This window comes from Dipodomys merriami, unplaced genomic scaffold (genome assembly GCF_024711535.1).
Source record: "Dipodomys merriami isolate MVZ:Mamm:240054 unplaced genomic scaffold, mDipMer1.0.p SCAF_11, whole genome shotgun sequence".
NCBI classification, from domain to species: domain Eukaryota; kingdom Metazoa; phylum Chordata; class Mammalia; order Rodentia; family Heteromyidae; genus Dipodomys; species Dipodomys merriami.
This window is the reverse complement of record NW_027202382.1, coordinates 18,045,303-18,063,699: the sequence shown is the minus strand read 5'-3', so window position 1 is coordinate 18,063,699 and position 18,397 is coordinate 18,045,303. Positions and strand designations below refer to the sequence as shown.

At 47.5% G+C, this 18,397-nt stretch overlaps 1 protein-coding gene across 1 annotated transcript; it reads right to left on the bottom strand.

Annotated features, from left to right (window-relative positions):
- Nans (N-acetylneuraminate synthase) lies at positions 1-17,502 on the bottom strand. Its single transcript, XM_070010457.1, has 6 exons — positions 17,307-17,502; positions 14,035-14,250; positions 6,916-7,015; positions 5,143-5,297; positions 2,046-2,312; positions 1-242 (listed from the first exon to the last, which is right to left on the bottom strand). Exons 1-6 carry the CDS (start codon positions 17,436-17,438, stop codon positions 33-35), a joined length of 1,080 nt encoding a protein of 359 aa, XP_069866558.1. The 5' UTR covers positions 17,439-17,502; the 3' UTR covers positions 1-32.
- Positions 17,503-18,397: the final 895 nt, after the last annotated feature.

Here is an 18,397-nt window from a genome sequence, read left to right as displayed (position 1 = left end):
GTGACTGAAAATTCAGAGGATCCCACTTTATTTTAAGACTTGATTTTCTTGCCATGATTTTCTACTGATTCTTCCAGGATAGTATCATCTTCTTCAACAGTGACCAGAACCTTCTTGCCCACCAGATTAAAGATATCCTCAGGAGGATAGCCTTTGGGCTCGCCCACCTTCACTGTGAGCATGTCCAGGGTTAGAATGGTGCCTTCTGGGATTTTCACCTTGGCCACCACAGATTTGCCCAGCTGTGGACAAGATGGAGACGGTCAGACTCATAGCAGTAGCTCCTTTGTACTGCTTCACACCCAAGCTCTTTGCTCAATTTCCACAGGAACCATGACAGACAGAAGGGACGCTTGTTCCTGTACTCAGAACACCACCTGATATACACAAGGCCTCAGACAATATGCAGTGACCACTCAGACCTGGAGGAGGTGACTGTCCAGGAAGTGTGAACTCGGGAGATGTAGCCAAACACAGCCAGGCTCAATCCCTGTCAGCTGGGGTAAATGCCTTGTCAAATGGGAAACATCAGTGCCTGTAGCTTGTCAGATGACTGTGCAGATGAGTGACAACTCATGACATTTCTGGAACAGCATGCTCTTAATACAGGATTACTTCCGAACTCTCACCATAAATATGGGGAAAGTGAGGCCCAAAGAAGGCAGGTGAGTTGGCCAAGGTGACAGACAGCAAGGGTGAGAACCGAGGACGCCATTCCTGGTCCACAGCCCTTGAGGGATCTTCAAAGAAAGGCCATTTTGTTTGGTAAAATAGAGCTACAGAGGACACAGTCACTGAAAGCAACTGTGATGCAGATTACAGGACAAGCAGAGGACAACGAAGTGACATAAAGTTCACAAGCAGTGTTTCTGCTGAAATAATTTTTATTTGGTACTATTGGCGTTTTGAACTCAGGGCCTCACAGTCGCACTCCACGTTCTTGCTCATGGCTGGTGCTCTACCGCTTGAGCCATGCCTCCAATCCTGCTTATTTGCTGGTAAAATGGAGATGGAGACTCAGACTCTTCTGCCTGGGCTGGCTTTGAGCCTTCGTCCTCTTGAGTAGCTAGGATTACTGATGTGAGCTACTAGTGCCCAATTCTTTAAATATTTTGAGTCCTCCATCCCTCCCCCTAGGAGCCCAAGAAATCACTTCTGCTTAGAATTTAGTGTCAGGAGAAAAGGCACATCAACAGATGATTATCAAGTTATACATCCTGTTGTATTTCAGTGTTTGCTCAAAAAGCCAAAACACAAGTTCAACTGCTGTGCCTCCTACTCCAGGGCCTCTCCTCTTCCTCTGTAAGGCATCTTGTTCCTATCTACTTCCAACTGCCCAGTAAGTATGCACTTCTACTTTGGAAATAACATAATAATAGAAGTGGGGGCTGGGAAGGTGGCTCAGTGGTAGAGCGCTTGCCTTGCATGCCTGAGGCCCTGGGTTCCATTCCTTAGCACCACATAAGCAAAAAGAAAAAAACCAGAAGTGACGCTGTGGCTCAAATAGTAGAGCGCTAGGTTTGAGCTGAAGAGCTGAGGGACAGCGCCCAGGCCCAGAGTTCAGGCCCCACGACCAGACCAAAAAAAAAAAAAGAAGTGAAAACACTCTCCATGTGTGAATGGCATTTGACCTTCGCCCTGACCCAGACAGCCTGCCATGGTAGGATCCAGTGCCTCAGTGTTTAGGAATTCTGCTGACTCTCCTCCTAATACTTCAGGGCTTCCTTATCCAAGGGACCCCATGCTTGGCAAACCCCAGGATTATCTCCCTTACTTCTGTAGTCCAGGAGCCCTGGCACCCCATGCTTCAGAGACTTGGTAAAAATTTGAATGTGACCTGATGTGGCATTGAAGCAGCCAGTTCCTCCGCTGCTCCCAAGAGCGGGCAGACGCTTGGAGGGGGTGATCGGCTCTCCAGCCTCTCCTGGGCCTACCTCAGGGAGGATCTGCAAGGACTCCTCCTCTCAGGCAGGGGCGCTGTGCTCCCCCTCCCTCTCCAGTACACTCCCCCAATACAGAGCCCAGCAGAGCCTGGCAGCACCCACCTTCTCATTGCAGGCCATCTCACAGGGCAGCAGTTGCTTGGTTGGAGAGCCTAGTGCCCTCTCCACAAGGCGCACAGACCGCACTAGCTCAGCCAGCTCTCCAGGCTCCAGTGAGGCCGAATGGTCACTTCCCTTCCAGGTCTTATCCAGAGTTATGTGACGCTCCAGCACCTTGGCTCCCAGAGCCACAGCAGCCACAGATATTGCTATGCCCGTCTCGTGCCCAGAATACCCTATGGGGATATCAGGGAAAAGCTTCTGATACTCCTTTAAAATAGAAAAAGGGATAAAGGTTACCTACTTGGGTGCCTTACCCACAGTTTTCAAGTTAGGCAATGCTGGGCGTCAGTTCAGCCTCTCACTAGCTGCACAAGACACTGGGACTCTCCGAGCCCTCCACTGGAGATGGCGGTGCATGTAGGATGGACACCCAGCACACCCTGAAAGCGCTGAAAGAATGGTCACTGCTGTTGTGAAGAATGCAGCTCGCGCCTGTCAGCCCAGCTACTCAGGAGGCCGAGCTCTGAGAATTGTGGTTCAAAGCCAACCTGGGCAGGAAAGCCCATGAGACTCTTATCTCCAGTTAACCACCAAAAAGCCAGAAGTGGAGCTGTGGCTCTGGTGGCTTGCCAGCAAAAATCTAAGGGAGAGTATGAGGTCCTGAGTTCAAGCTCTTGTACCAGCACAAAAAAAAAAAAAGAAAAGAAAAAAAAGAATGCATTTGGTGAATGTTTTACTCTGCACAGACTGCAGGAAATAATATCATAACTAAAACTGAAAGCCTAAACCCATTCAAAAAGCACTTGTCACACAATTAGCCTGAGCTGTTAAAACCAAGCATGCTTCTATGCACAGATACCTTCAATTATATACACAGCCTGCCCAATCCCAACACAACCCATTGGAAGAAAAGTTGAATAATTAACAAATCAATTATCTATAATTCACTGGCTGCAACAATAGACATTCTAAGATGGGTGGGTCTTGTCAGTAAGGGTGAACAAAAGCTTAAGTACAGCAGAAAGACTCAGATAAGGATTAAGAAAAAAAACCCCTAGGTCAGGAGATGCGAGTTGCTATGATGCAGGTGGGCTGGGCCCCAGATGGTGGGCTGGCAAAGTACATCTGGCCACATCCATCAGGAGCGGAGGATGGAGGGGAGAGGGTGTTTGTGACATATTAAGTAAGAGAATCAGGGAAAATATCTGGGATCCCAGGTACAAAATTGTTAAGATGTGAGTCTGTGGGGTGTATTCACATTCGGCAGCACAGACTTCAGAATTAAGAATCATGCAACCACGCACCAGTGGGCTCAGGCCTATAATCCTCGCTACTCAGGAGACAGAGATCGGAGGATCATGGCTTGAAGCCAGCCCAGGCAGAAAAGTCCACAAGATTCTATTTCCAACTGACAAGCAAAAATGTTGCACTAGGGCAGTGGAGCACACTGGACATTGATGAAAGTGAACTACACAACTCGAAGGTGGAAAGGGGAGGGAGGGACTAGGAGAGAGTGAGGGAACAGAGACACAAAAGGAAACTCATGTAAATGTAAACTCTCCACACATCACCTCTAGGATAACAATAAAGTAAATTTTTAAAAAATATTGCACTGGAGGTATAACTCAAATGGTAGAATTCTAACTATAAATGAAAAAGCTGATCAAGGGCTGGGAAGGTGGCTCAGTGGTAGAGCGCTTGCCTTGCATGCATGAGGCCCTGGGTTCGATTCCTCAGCAACACATAAGCAGAAAAAGTCGGAATTGGGGCTGACGCTCAAGTGGTAGTGCTAGCCTTCAGCTGAAGAGCTGGGGGACAGCGCCCAGGGCCAGAGTTCAGGCCCCACGACTGACCGAAAAAAAAGAAAAAAGAAAAAGCTGATCAAGAACTCAAGGCCCTGGGCTGGGAAGGTGGCTCAGTGGTAGAGCGCTTACCTTGCATGCCTGAGGCCCTGGGTTCGATTCCTCAGCACCACATAAGCAAAAAGGAAAAAGCCGGAAGTGGCGCTGTGGCTCAAGTGGTAGAGCGCTAGCCTTGAGCTGAAGAGCTGAGGGACAGCGCCCAGGCCCAGAGTTCAGGCCCCACAACCAGACCCCCCCCCCCCAAAAAAAAAAAAAAAGAACTCAAGGCCCTAAGTTCAAGTCCTAATACTGGCCAAAAAAAAAGGGTCCCCATGGAAGAATAAATATTGAAAGATAAATAAATTCCTCTCATAGAATACCTAGAGTATAGAGTACCTATAGATTTCCCTCATAGGTACCTAGAATAGTCAAATTCCTAGAGACTAAAGTGCTTGGTGTCTGCTGAGGTGGGGAGGGGAGGGAGTTGGTGAAGGGATCTAAGGTTCAGTTTCAGGTAATGCGGTAGTCTGTATGGGTAAGGGATGGTTGTACAATGTGAACGGACTTACTAAATCATATGTCTATTTTTACAACTTAAAAAAAAATAGGGCATGAGTGGTTCACGCCTGTCATCCTAGCTACTCAGGAGCCTGAGATCTGAGGTTCTCAGTTCAAAGCCAGCCCAGGCAGGAAAGTCCGTGAGCCTCTCATCTCTAATTAACCACTAGAAAACCAAAGTGGTGCTGTGGCTCAAAGTGGTAGAGTGCTCGCCTTGAGCTGAAGAGCACAGGGACTGCACCTAGGCTCGGAATTCAAGCCTCACGACCAACAACAGCAATAAAAGGCACTATACCAAGAAGGATATGAGCCATCAACTCACAGAAGACTGACCTCTGAAGGCCAACACACAAGCAAGCAAAAAGTCCATAAAGAACCACGGGAGTCCACTTTCAACCTATAATGGCAGAAACCAGGAGGTGTTAAGAGCTAAGTTATAGTCCCCTCTTTAGAATATCATGCTTTCAGCTGCTTGCTTCTAACTTGATTTAATAACAGCAAGACCATCCACAGCTAATGGCTGATTAGAATGCTGGTTATAAAGAAGGCTAGAGCTGGTGTGGAGCGCTTGCCTACCCAAACCCTCAGTTCCATCTCTGGACATTGAAAACACACAGACAAATAAAGCAAAGCAGGCCCGATCTTTCCCACAGCTAATAGTCTAAGAAAAGCCACTGTGGCCCCCAGCCTCGCCTCACCGAGATGACTCGCAGATTGGCATCCTCAGGCTGTAGTGGGTATGCGCTGGTGCACTGGAGGAAGCAGAAGTTGGGGTTCAGGGGCTTTACAATCTGATAGACTTGCTTCATGGTGTCCATTGACTGCATCCCGCTGGAGATCACCATCGGACGACCTGAGAAACCCAATATTTTCAGTTTAGAGGTCACAGTCTCCTTTAAATACATCCTAGCTGCTGGTCTCAGCTTCCAACTTAATCATGAACATCTCTAGGTTGTGCCAGCCACACAGGGCGGGACAAGGTGAATGTAGTAGCTTCCAGCCCCTGGACAATGTGAGTCCCTGCCACCCCAACACTGCTCTTCTCCAAAGTTTCATTCCTGAGAGACAAGCATCTCAGGGGACTGAGAGGCTGCACAGTATGCTACAGGTTGAACATTCCTTTGCCAGATCAAAAATCCAAAGTGCACTGGGCACAGGTGGCTCATGCCTGTAATCCTAGCTACTCAGGAGGCTGAGATCTAAGGACTGCATTTCTAAGCCAGCCAGGACAGGAAAGTTCATGAGACTCTTATCTCCAGAAAACTGGAAGTGGCGCTGTGGCTCCAAGTACTAGAGCGCTAGCCTTGAGCTAGAGTCAGGGACAGCACCCAGGCCCAGAGTTCAAGCCCCACAACCACCACCAACAACAAAAAATCCAAATTGAAGCTGAGTGCCAGTGACTCTCAATTACTCAGGAGGCTGAGATCTGAGGACCAAGGTTCCAAGTCAGCCTACACAGGAAAGTCCTTGAGACTCTATCTCCAATTAACTACCAAAAAGCCAGAAGTGGAACTGTGTCTCAAGTGGCAGAGCACCAAACTTAAGTCAAAAAGCGAAGGGGCAGTTCCCAGCCCCTAAGTTCAAGTCCCAGTACTGGTGCGTGCGCACACGCATGCACACCCCCCCCCACACACACAGAATGTTCTAAAACCCAGGATATTTCTGATGAAGAGATGTCACATGGATAATCTAGGGAGGGAGCAGAGAGCATCATAACAGAGCCTGGGTTAAGAGGTCAATTGAGATCACTCCTGCTGTAAAACCACCTCACAAACTATCATGCACAGATGGTAGACAGAATACACCTTTAGGGGCTGGGGATGTGACTCAATGGTACCACGCTCTCCCAACATGCAAAAGAACCCAGGTTCTATCCTCAGCACTGCCTCAAAGCCAAAGAGAAGAATATGCTGTCAAAAGAGGTTTCTGAAGTTTACTTCATAAGAGCTACCTCAAAGCAGGGTGCCACTATGGAGGTAGAAATGTGAATGCTTCAATTTGCTCAGATTTTACAACAAACACGAGACTCTTACTTTGTGTGTGTGTGTGTATGTGTGTCACTAGATTGCAAGCTAAGCAAGTAAGTACTCTACTACTTGAGCATGCCCCTGGCCTGTTCTTTATTTAGTTTTAGTGATTTTGGGGATAGGTTTCAGTTATGTCCAAGCTGGCCTAGACCAAGACCATGACCATGTATCTCAGACATAGGTCCTATATAGCTGTGACAACAAATGCTCAGTTATTGTTTGAAATGGAGTCTCATGAACTTTGTGGTTAGGCTGGCCTTGAACCATGAGCCACCCTATTTCTTCCTCCTGAGTAGCTGGAATTATAGGTATGAGCCACCATGTCCAGCTCATATTTTGTTTTTGAGACAAGGTCTTGCTAAATTTGCCCAGCTGTCCTCCAACTTAGGAGGCAGGCTGCTATAATTACAGGGGTGTGCGAGCACGCCTGGCCACGGAGCTTACCTTTCTTGGCTGTCTTCTCTAGATATGGAAAATTGTTTGTGTCTCCAGATCCAACTTTGAAGAATGGAACGTTCAGTTCATGTAGAAACTCAACTGCCATCTGCAAAAATTGACAAGGAAGCTCTTTCTCACCATTGTGGAACTTGAAAGATTGGTTCTGTCATCTCATCACTTCCAGCTTGCATTGCTAGCCCCCACCACCCACCCACCCACACCCACACCCACACCCACATCTAGTGCTGCCCTTGACAGGCTCCACTAATCTACAGAACACACATATGCACATCTAAAATATAGCAGTGCAACACCTTGGTGCACTCAACACAAATAAAGCTGGATGCCGGTGGCTCACACTGATAATCCTCGCTACTCAGGAGGCTGAGATCTAAGGGTTGAGGTTCAATTCAAAACCAGACAAGGCAGGAAAGTCCATGAGACTCTATCTCCAATTAATTACCAATAACCTGGAAGTGGAGGGTGTGGTTCAAGTGGTAGAGCACTACCTTTGGAGGAAAAAGCTAAGAGACAACAAACTAGGCTTTGACTTCAAGCCACACACACACACACACACACACACACACACACACACACACACACACACACACACACACACACACACACACACACACACACACACACACACACACACACACACACACACACACACACACACACACACACACACACACACACACACAGAGGAAACCAGAACCGGCTCTGTTAAGGAATGAGCACTTTTAGGAGGGGACTGAGCTAGAATGGAAGGCATCAATGAAGATGAATATGGTAGAGAGTTGTTTATTTGCATAGATGAAAATAAAACAACGAAACCTGCTGAAGCTGTTTTAAGGGAGGAGTGAGTAGCAGTGTTGGGGTGTGTGTGTGAGATTTATCGGGATGCATTTTTACCTATATGGAAATGTCACAGCAAACCCTCTACTTATACAACGAAGGCATGGTAATTTAAAAAAAAAAAAAACAACAGATAAAATAACTCATTAGGCTTAGGAAAAAAATAAATCTGGGGAAGACGCGTGCCCCCGGCCAGATCCTTCCTTCCCTGTGCAAAGGTCCTGATCTAATCTTTTTTTGTGTTTTTTATGCCAGTCCTGGGGCTTGAACTAACATGTGCTCTCTGTCTCTCATTCTCTCTCTCTCTGTCTCTGTCTGTCTGTCTGTCTCTCTCTCTCTCTCTCACACACACACACAACACAAAAAAAAAAAAACAAACAAACACAAAAACAAGCCAAGTGCTGGTGGCTTATGTCACTGTGTGAACCAGGAAGGAAGGAAAAAAGGAAGAAAGGAAGGAGAGATAAAGAAAAAATAAGGAAAAAAAGGGAAGAGAGACAGAGAGAGAGAGAGAGAGAAAGAAAGAAAGAAAAGAAAGAAAGAAAGAAAGAGGAAGGAAGACGCTCAATATAAGTTTAGCAGCCAGGCATTGGTGACTCATGCCTGTAATCCTAGCTACTCAGGGGGCTGAAATCTGAGGATCACGGTTCAAAGCCAGCCAGAGCAGGAAAGTCCATAAGAATCTCATCTCCAATTAACCACCAGAAAACCAGAAGTGCTGCGGTGGCTCAAAGTAGTAGAGCGCTAGCCTTGTGCGAAAGAGCGCAGGAACAGCGTCCAGGCCCTGAGTTCAAGCTCCAAATGTGAAAGAAAAAAAAATTTACCTACGGGGATGGGGAAATTTCATGAAAATTCTATTTTCCTGCTGAGAAGGGAGGGGAACTACCACCACCTAGTGGCCAGTTAGTAAACTGCCAGTTTGGATTCCTGGCCCTGGAAAGGGTGGCAACTTCAGTTAATGCAGCTATAGTCTGGAGCTAGCATGGAGCCTCCACAGGCTAAAGTCAGAGCTGGTGGCCCCTTTCTCTCAGTGGGCTCCTTGGCTTCCTTAGCCTGCTTTCACTGCTGGCAGATTCCTTCTCCATCTGTGAGGCCTCAGGACTTCCTCCTTTCAATTGAAAGTGACTCAGGCACAGTGCACACAAGGGAGCTGGGTTTAGTGCACAGAAGAGGGTTCCCCCAACAGGCAGGTCTGGGGAAAGCGCCTCACTATCATGGATCCTTAAAGGTGAGAGGGGAGGGGAGGGGGGAGGGGAGGGGAGGGGGAGGGGAGAGGAGGGGAGAGGAGAGGAGAGAAGCTAGCAGGAGGGCATCTCTGCTAAGGTGGTCACTGCTGTAAGCTAAAGGTGTCTTCTGGGGTACTGCTTGCTAAGTTCACACTTGCTAAGGTCATGTTAAGGTCATGCCCTCCACCTGCTTCTTCCACAGACCTGTCCCTTTACTACTGCTGTCAGTGCTCAGGTGCCCTGGAAGTTTTCTTGGCCTTAATAAAATCTGGCCACACCTCCACCTTCCCTTAGCCCTCAGAGAACACCCTAGAACAACATATGCATTGTGGAAACTGGTACTCCAGCTGCCTGCTGGCTATGAGGAAGTCCACATGGGTAAACATTCGGCACTAACTGCTCAGCCAACACGGAACAAGAGACCAGCCCTGGCCAACGTCTCCAAGGGCTACGTGACAGGAAATGCCAGCTCAGCTCAGCAACCAGTGTCAATGAATGCTTTTCAAAAGGGTTGTTTTTAAAGTTTTTCTGTGTATTTAATCTTGATTGGCTTATTTTACATTTTTTTTATTCACAAAAAAAGTTTTTCAGTATCTGCTTTCCCTTTGTGGCTCATGAAAGCTCCAGAGTAGCTAGGATTACAGGTGTAAGCCACCAGCACTTGGCTCAGAAATATTTTTTTAAATAAGGCTTGTCCAGATGCCCCACAATAGATGAGTGGATGCAAAAAATGTGGTACCTATACAAAATGGAATTTTACATAGCCATCAGGAAGAATAAGTTTCTGTCATTTGCAGGGAAGTGGATGGACCTAGCACAAATCATTTTAAGTGAGATGAGCCATGCTCAGAGCCACAAATGGCACATTTTTCTCTCATATGAGGAAGTGAGATCTAAAATCCATGGGACATGATAAATTATACAGGACTCTATTTATACAAAGTGAGACCAAAGAGGATATTCTTTTTTTTTTGTCTATCGTGGAGCATGAACTCTGGGCCTGGGCGCTGTCCCTCATCACTTCAGCTCAAGGCTAGCGCTCTACCACTCGAGTCACAGCAGCCACATCTGGCTTTTTCTGTTTATGTGGTGCTGAAGAACCGAACCCAGGGCCTCATGCATGCAAGGCAAGCACTCTACCACTGAGCCATCTTCCCAACCCCTAAAAGAGGATATACTTAGGAGAGAAACATAGGCACAATACCTATGTGCATCTGATTACATAAAGTAATATATCGAAATGAACTCCAGGAAATGGAAACAAGAAAAAAAAAAGGTTTGTATCTATTCATATTGACTGGTTAAAAATTAAAACCACAATTTTGTGGAGGGGTAATGTTTTTATTTTCAGATAACTGTAGATTTGCATGCAACCATAAGAAATGCCATCACTGCAAGAATCCCCCATGATGCTCCTGGCCAACATACTCCTTTCTCCCTCTAACCTGTGCCAGCCACTTGCCTCCTCTCCACCTGCACAACTAGGAGATGTCCACAGTACCACATACACAGAAGCCAGCAATAAGCCAGTCTGTGAGTGGCTTTTGCACTCGGCCTACCTTCCCTGAGGGACATCACACTGTCATGTGCAAGTAGTTCTTTTTTTTTAAAGATAAACAGAGTAAGTTTACTTAAAAGTAAGAAGAAAGCTGTGAAAGGAAAATAGAGACTCTCCTTCCAGAGAGGCCCAAAGAGGGCTTTTTGGTATTTTTCACTTGTCGAGGGCAGGGCTGTGTGTGTGTATGTGCCAGTCCTGGGGCTAAACTCAGGGTCTGGGTCTTGTCCCTGAATTTCTTTTGCTAAAGGCTAATGCTCTGCCACTTGGGCCACAGTTCCACTTCTAGTTTTTTGTGTGTTTTTTGGTGGTTTACTGGATAGTAAGAGTCTTGTGGACTTCCTTGCCTGGGCTGGCTTCAAACCATGATCCTCATATCTCAGCCTCCTGAATAGCTAGATTACAGACATGAGCTACCAGCATGGCTTTCTCTCTCTCTCTCTCTCTCTCTTTCTCTCAATGAAGGTATTGTGGCTTGAACTCAGGGCTTTGCATTCTTGTTAAGCCTTTTTGGGCTCAAGGCTGGCACTCTCCCACTTAAGTGACACCTCCAGTTCGGACTTTGTTAGTTTACCAAAAATGAGTCTCTTGGATTTGTCTGTCCAGGCTGGCTTTGAGCCATAATCCTTGGATCTCAGCCTCCTGAGTGAGTAGCTAGGATTACAGATATAAGCCAATGATACCTGGTTTCCAGCCCTCTTTTTTGCTAGCTATTTTGAGGAGAAAGAGTCTAGTAAAATTTTCTGCTCAGGCTGGCTTCAATCTACAACCCTCCATATCTCAGCTTCCTGAGTAGCTAACATTACAGATATAAGTTAATGGCATCCACAAAAACTACCATTTTAGCCGGGCGCTGGTGGCTCACGCCTGTAATCCTAGCTGTAATCCTAGCAGTTCAAAGCCAGCCCGAGCAGGAGAGACCGTGAGACTCCTATCTCCAATAAACCACCAGAAAACCGGAAGTGGCGCTGTAGCTCAAGTGGCAGAGCACTTGCCTTGAGCTGAAGAGCTGAGGGACAGCGCCCAGGCCCAGAGTTCAAGCCCCACGACCGACCAAAAAAAAAAAAAAAAAAAAACTACCATTTTAAATGAGTGAATTATGTCTCAAAAAAGCTGTTCTAAAAAGAAACTGGCCAGACACTAATGGCCCATGCCTGTAACCTTAGCTACTCAGCAGGCTGAGATCTGAGGATCTGGCTTCCTGGTTCAAAGCCAGCCTGGGCAGGAAAGAGCATGAAGATTCCTATCTCAAATTAGCAACCCTCACCTCCCTCCCCAAAAAAGGAAGAGGAGCTGTGGCTCAGTGGTAGAGTGCTGGCTTTGAGCAAAAAAGCAAAGGGACAGCACCTAGGCCCTGAGTTCAAGCCTCACCAGCACACTAGCACAAAGAGAAAAAGAGAGAGAAAGAGAGAGGAGAGCAGAAAGAGAGAAAAGAAAGGAAGGAAAGAAGGGAAATGGAAAGGGAAAGGAAAGAAAAGGAAAAAAAGAAAAGAAAGGAAACCAACTGGAACTGATTCAGTCAAATGGTAGCATGCTTCCCTACGAGTTGTGAGGGTCTGAGTTCAATCCCTAGCACAGCCAACCCAGGAAGAAAAGACCATTAGACTATCTCTAATTAACCAGCAAAAAGCTGAAAGTGGAAGTGTGGCTTGAGTGGTAGAATGCTAGCCTTAAGCAAAAAGGTCAAGAGTGAGAAGTCCTCAGTTCAAGCCCAGTTCCAGAATTAAAAAAAAGAAAAAAAGAAAAAGAACTTGAAAACAAACCAGATATGATACACATCTATACTCCTAGCTACCAGGAAACTGAGGCAGGAGAATCAAAAATTTAACGGCAGCCGAGTGCCAGTAGCTCACGCCTGTAATCCTAGCTACTCAGGAGGCTGAGATCTGTGGATCACGGTTCAAAGCCAGCCCAGGCAAGAAAGTCCATGAGACTCTTATCTCCAATAAACCGCTCAGAAAACTGGAAGTGGTGCAGTGGCTCAAGTGGTAGAGTGCTAGCCTTGAGCTGAAGAGTTTTGGGATAGTGTTCAGGCCCAGAGTTCATGCCCTATGAGCGACAAAAAAAAAAAAATAAATAAATAAAAATTAAGGGCAGCCTAGGCAAATTATCAAGATCCTGTCTGTCCTGAAAGTTTTCCAAAAGACTGAGAACGGTAGTTCAGTGGTAAATCAGTTGCCTCTCATGTGCAAGGCCCTGGGTTCAACTCCAGGACTGCAAAAATAAGAAAATAACCGTCATATATAAAAGTAAGGAAGCAAAATAATTAGGTGTGTTATAGTACACCTCCAACAGAAATACTACTTTCCTATTAAAACCTTTACAGTGGATGTAAAAGCTTGTAGTATAACATTAACCAGAAAAACTCATGCCTAAAACTAAATGTTACAAGCCACACAAATACTGCCACCAAGCCATAAAGCATATGCATTTAGGAGGGAACTGATCAGAAGAGATGATAGATAGGGATCACGGGTCAGATTTCCCACCCTTTCCTGTGTTCTAAACTTTCTGTACTATGAAATGATTTCTCTAAGTAAAACTGTTGCCACTCAGAAAAGAGACAAGCTGAGAGTATGCTGGGAGACAAGTCACACTACAGAAGGGCCTTGACACCTGGCATGAGCTGGATTCTTCCAGGATGTCAGCCCAGTCAGCACACCCATAACCACCTGGAGCTACTCCCTTCTGGATGAGGTCAAAGCCACCCCATCCAAAGCCATTGGAACTCTCTGCAAGGTGCCCTGGCTTCCAATAGACCCCCTGTCCCCTGGGAGAGCTTGACCCACAAGTTAAAGGGACGGTAAAGTGTCTATTGAGGCTGTCTCTACATCTCAAAGGCAACTTTATTTTTGTGGAGTTGTTTGTTTTGTGTAGTGCTGGGGCTTGAACACTGTCTCTTAACTTTTCTGCTCAAGGCTGATGTTCTAACCACTTTTTTTTTCTTTTTTTGGTCATGGGGCTTGAATTCTGGGCCTGGGCGCTGTCCCTCAGCTCTTCAGCTCAAGGCTAATGCTCTACCACTTGAGCCACAGTGCCACTTCCAGCTTTTTCTGTTTATATGGTGCTGAGGAATCGAACCCAGGGCCTCATGCATTCAAGGCAAGCACTCTACCACTGAGCCACCTTCCCAGTCCTGTTCTAACCACTTGAGCCACAGCTCCATTGCCAGCTTTTTGCTGGTTAAGTGAAAGTAAGAGTCTTATGGACTTTCCTGCTCAGGCTGGCTTGGAACCTTGATCCTCAGATCGCAGCATCCTGAGAAGCTACGATGACAGGCGTAAGCCACTGCGCCCAGTGGCAACTTTGGTTTTTAAAACCCCGGTACTTTCTCACAAACATCACTGGGCTTGGCACCTGCTGACTTCCCTTAGCTGAGCACAGAAAAGGTAAGCAAGAGCTACAGCTGGCTCTAAGACAAAAGCTACCAACTTCCCGCTGCCCGCTGGGTCTGTTAACATGGCAAATGAATGGCCAAGGACTCACCTCGTCCATGCCAGAGGCAGTGAAGAAAATGCCGATCTCCTGGGCATATTGCTGCAGCTCCTTGTACTGGGCATGGCTGAATTCTAGGTGCCGTTTGTGCTCCCCATATGTCTTCCCCCAGGAGTGTTTTGAAGTGTACGGCCTCTGCAGAGCCTTCCGGTTAAACTTGAATTCCAGCTCACTCTTCTGGAACTTGGCACAATCAGCCCCACACTCCTGCAAAACAGCAGGATGCCTTTCAGTGACCAGTTGCATTCTCAGAAAGAGCAGAAACTCTAGGACAACTAGATTACAGCAATGTATCTAAAGATGAGGTGGACGGACAGATTTTAAGAACCTGCAAAGAAAAAGAGATGGAAGAAAAATCTGGAAGAGAAAAACGTCAACTGGAGATGGGAGACCCTCCCCTCCTTTTCTCTCTTTAAAAACAAACAAGAACAAAGGGTAAACAAATGCAACAATGGTACACACTAATCCTATATTGAAAATGAACTATAAAACTTGTGAGTGGGGATGGAAGGGAAAAACTGGAAGAGAGTGAGGGAAGGGGTGACACTGTCCAAAAAGAAATGTACTCTTTACCTGACTTACATAACTGTAACCCTTCTGTACAATGCATTTATAATAACAATAAACAAATTAAAAAAACAAGAAACAAAACAACAAAGTTTTGTATCATAATATGTAAAACCTATTTCATGTGACACATACCTGGGATCCCAGTCAGTAATCCCAGCACTGGGAAAGCTGAGGTAAGAATATAGTGCATTTGAGATCAGCCCAGGTTACACAGAAAGACCCTGCCTCAAAAAAATTAAAATTAAAATTAAAAATTAAAAAGGAAAGAAGGGTAAAGGAAGAAAGAACATGCCCTCCTCTATATTAAAACAAAACATAACAAAGAAATAAATCAAAAACAACAACAACAAAAACTTGGACATAGTGGTACATAGCTATAGTTCCAGCCTACATATAATTCCCGGTTCAAGAGGATGGCAAGTTCAAGTACAGCCTGGGAAACTTATTGAAAACCTGTCTCCATACAGAATTCAAAAAGGGCTGGGGCATATCTCAGTGGCAGACCCTACACCAGACCCTGAGTTCAGTCCCCAGTACCACCGCCCACCTCCCCGCCCCCACACAGACAATGCAGCAAACAAATAAAGCTGAGAGAAGAAAAAGATTTATTTATGCCGGGTGCTGGTGGCTCACACCTGTAATCCTAGCTACTCAGGAGGCTGAGATCTGAGGATCAAGGTTCAAAACCAGCCCCCGCAGGAAAGTCCCTGAAACTCTTATCTCCAATAAACCACTAGAAAACCGGAAGTGGTACTGTAGCTCAAGTGTTAGAGCACTAGCCTTGAGCTGAAGAGCTGAGGGACAGCACTCGGGCCCAGAGTTCAAGCCCCACAACCAACAAAAAATAAATAAAAATAAAAAAATTATTCACTAGTAAATGTGTACTGACTCCAGTCTAGGACTCTGTACTACAATAAAGCCTGAATCCCAGCACTCCCTTACCACCTTCCAAGTCTAAGACAGTATAAGAGAAACCATGAACACAGCTTATCTAGCTATTTTGCAAGCTCAGCATGAAAACATGGTCACACCTTGACAAAACAGACTGCTCCTTTAAATTAAAAGCAGGAATTTCCCTCTAGAAAACTTTACAATACAAAGGCTACAATCCAGTGGTCAATAGCAAAGATTTCTTAAAGCCATTATTGACCAGCAGTAGGCAAGTCACCTCTCAGTGCCTTGAAAATAAAATCAGCACCTCCTGCCTTTTTTTTGGTCGGTCATGGGGCCTGAACTCTGGGCCTGGGTGCTGTCCCTCAGATCTTCAGCTGAAGGTTAGTACTCTACCACTTGAGAGTCAGCCCCACTTCCGCCTTTTTCTGCTTATGTGGTGCTGAGGAATCCAACCCAGGGCCTCATGCATGCAAGGCAAGCACTCTACCACTGAGCCACCTTCCCAGCCCCTACCTCCTGCCTTTAAGTGTTGCAAGAATTACATGAATGGATGTCGGTGGCTCATGCCTGTAATCCTAGCTCCTCAAGAAGCTGAGATCTGAGGATCGTGGTTCAAAGCCAGCCAGGGCAGAAAAGTCCATGAGACTCTTATCTCCAATAAACCACCAGAAAATTGGAAGTGGCACTGTGGTTCAAGTGGTAGAGCACTAGCCTTGAGCTGAAAAACAGCATTCAGGCCCAGAGTTCAAGCCCCATTATCCACCAAAAAAAAAAAAATTACATGAGTGGGTGTATTACATGAACCTAGTGTCTCAAAATAAGAGTCCAAAAATTGTTGGTAATTTGTTAGCAATGGATAGTTTACAATTCATCGGTTAAGTGTCTATTAAAAAACACACAATTAGTTCTGAAAGAAGGAAAACTAATTATAAATTATCTGAAATCAGGTGAACAGCACTGATGAAAGGAAAGATGGCAAGAACTATCTCTAACCAAGCAATCGACCTCATGCAGGAGACTGGGGCCCGCATTGACAGTCTCTCTCTTCATAACAGAGAAAGGCTTCACAGTAACCACAAGAACAGGATACAGGCTGGAAAAAGCATCCAGGCCCGGTATGCTTGTAATCCTAGCAACTCAGGAGCCTGAGATCTGAGGATGGCAGTTCGAAGCCAGTCTGGGCAGGAAAGACCATGAGACTCTTATCTCAATTAACCAACCTAAAAACTGGAAATGGAGCATCCTAGGAGTCCCGAAAATGAGTGGAACCTCACCAACTTTACTCACAAACAAGAGCTGACATTTATGGAGTCAAGCACGGTACCTGAGCGCCCCACGGGGCTGAGCTCTCTCACTAGATACTCAAAACGGTTCTAGGAAGTCAGTACGATGATCTAGCAGCCCGATTCTCGAATGAGGAAACTGAGGCTCACAGAGGTTGTTAAACAACCAGGAGGACTTAAACCCGCGACCTAACTTCGAACCGGTTCCTGTTCCGAACGCGGCGGGCGGGCGAGCGCCTGGGGCAGGAAGTTCCAGGGGCTGCCAGTCACTCCGGGAAGCCAGTCACTGCCGCGCGGGTGGTCAGAGATGAGCCAGGACCGGCGGGAAGGGGCCTGGTCACCTAGATCTGGATGGCCACGCGGGGGTCACACGTGGCCGGGTGTGCGTGCTGGAGCGGGACCGAGCCGCAGACCAGTCAGCAGGGTGCTGGGCGCGGGCGCACGCGGGACCCCGGGGGAGGCCGGCCCCGGCAGCCACGCCCTCCCGCGGCCCTCCCGGCGGGCTCGTCCCCTCACCTTGGCCGTGCGGATCATGCGCTTGGCCACGTCCAGGTCGCCCTGATGGTTCTGGCCGATCTCGGCAATGATGAAGCATGGGTGTTGCCCTCCCACCCAGCGCCCGGGGCACAGCTCCAGCTCCAGCGGCATCGCCCCGGCTCGCACGCCCGCGCCTCACTCCAGGATCCCTACGTCTGTCGCGGGCACAGCCCAGCAGGTCTGCTGGCCGGCCCGGCCACGTCAGCCCCCGCGGCCGCTAGCGCAGCCAATCCCTGGGCCCCGCCTCGTTCCCACAGCCAATTGGGATCGGTCATGCGTGAGGGCGGGGCCTCGCGCGAGAAGGGCGGGCGGAGGGAGGCGCGTCCGCGTGAGCGCTGGGCGTGGGGCTGTCTGGCGGGAAGCGCAGGCGCCGGACGGTCTCCCCTTGCTCCTGAAGGTTCCCGAAGGAGACACCTGTCCCCTCCGTAGTGTGGGAGCCTGGGGACAGCGCGCCCTACGATGTAGTGGGAAAAACGAGAGATTCTGGAGTTCCTGCTCGTTGTGTTCTTTTTCCTCTGAAGCAAGAAAATAATACCAGCCGGGCGCCGGTGGCTCCCGCCTGTGATCCTAGCTACTCGGGAGGCTGAGATCTGAGGATCGCGCGGTTCGAAGCCAGCCCGGGCAGGAAAAGGTCTGTGAGCCTTTTATCTCCAGTTAGCCACAAACAAGTCGAAGTAGGCAGGGACAGTGCCCAAGCCCTGTGTTCAAGCCCCAGCATGGGCACACACGCAGTGTGTGTGGGGAGGGGGTGTGGAGGGGCGATTCATTCCTGTTACTGGCAGGACCCGGGCTAGAGAGGTCCTCATTTTGAAGAAACCACAGTACTCAGACGCCATGGGGTCTTGGGCTTGAGGTTGAAGATGGAAAACTCAGAGACCCAGGACCACCCAGACTATGCCCAAGTTCTCCCGAAACTGGCTCTGATAAAGCTTCCTCCTACTAGGACTCCTGCCTAGTGTTTTGACATAGTGTGGCCCAGCTACCCAGAACTACATTGAGTCCCCCTTAATGGGTCATGTTCTGCTACCTCCAGGCCTTGGCAAAGTGTGGGTGCCACTTCCCGTTCCTCC

Excerpts from the sequence above, each read along its gene's own strand:
- Nans (XM_070010457.1), bottom strand. The coding sequence starts at position 17,438 with ATGCCGCTGGAGCTGGAGCTGTGCCCCGGGCGCTGGGTGGGAGGGCAA. Across the intron at positions 5,298-6,915 it reads AGAGAAGACAGCCAAGAAAG|GTCGTCCGATGGTGATCTCC; the intron begins GTAAGCTCCGTG and ends TGGGTTTCTCAG. Across the intron at positions 2,313-5,142 it reads CCAATCTGCGAGTCATCTCG|GAGTATCAGAAGCTTTTCCC; the intron begins GTGAGGCGAGGC and ends TCTATTTTAAAG.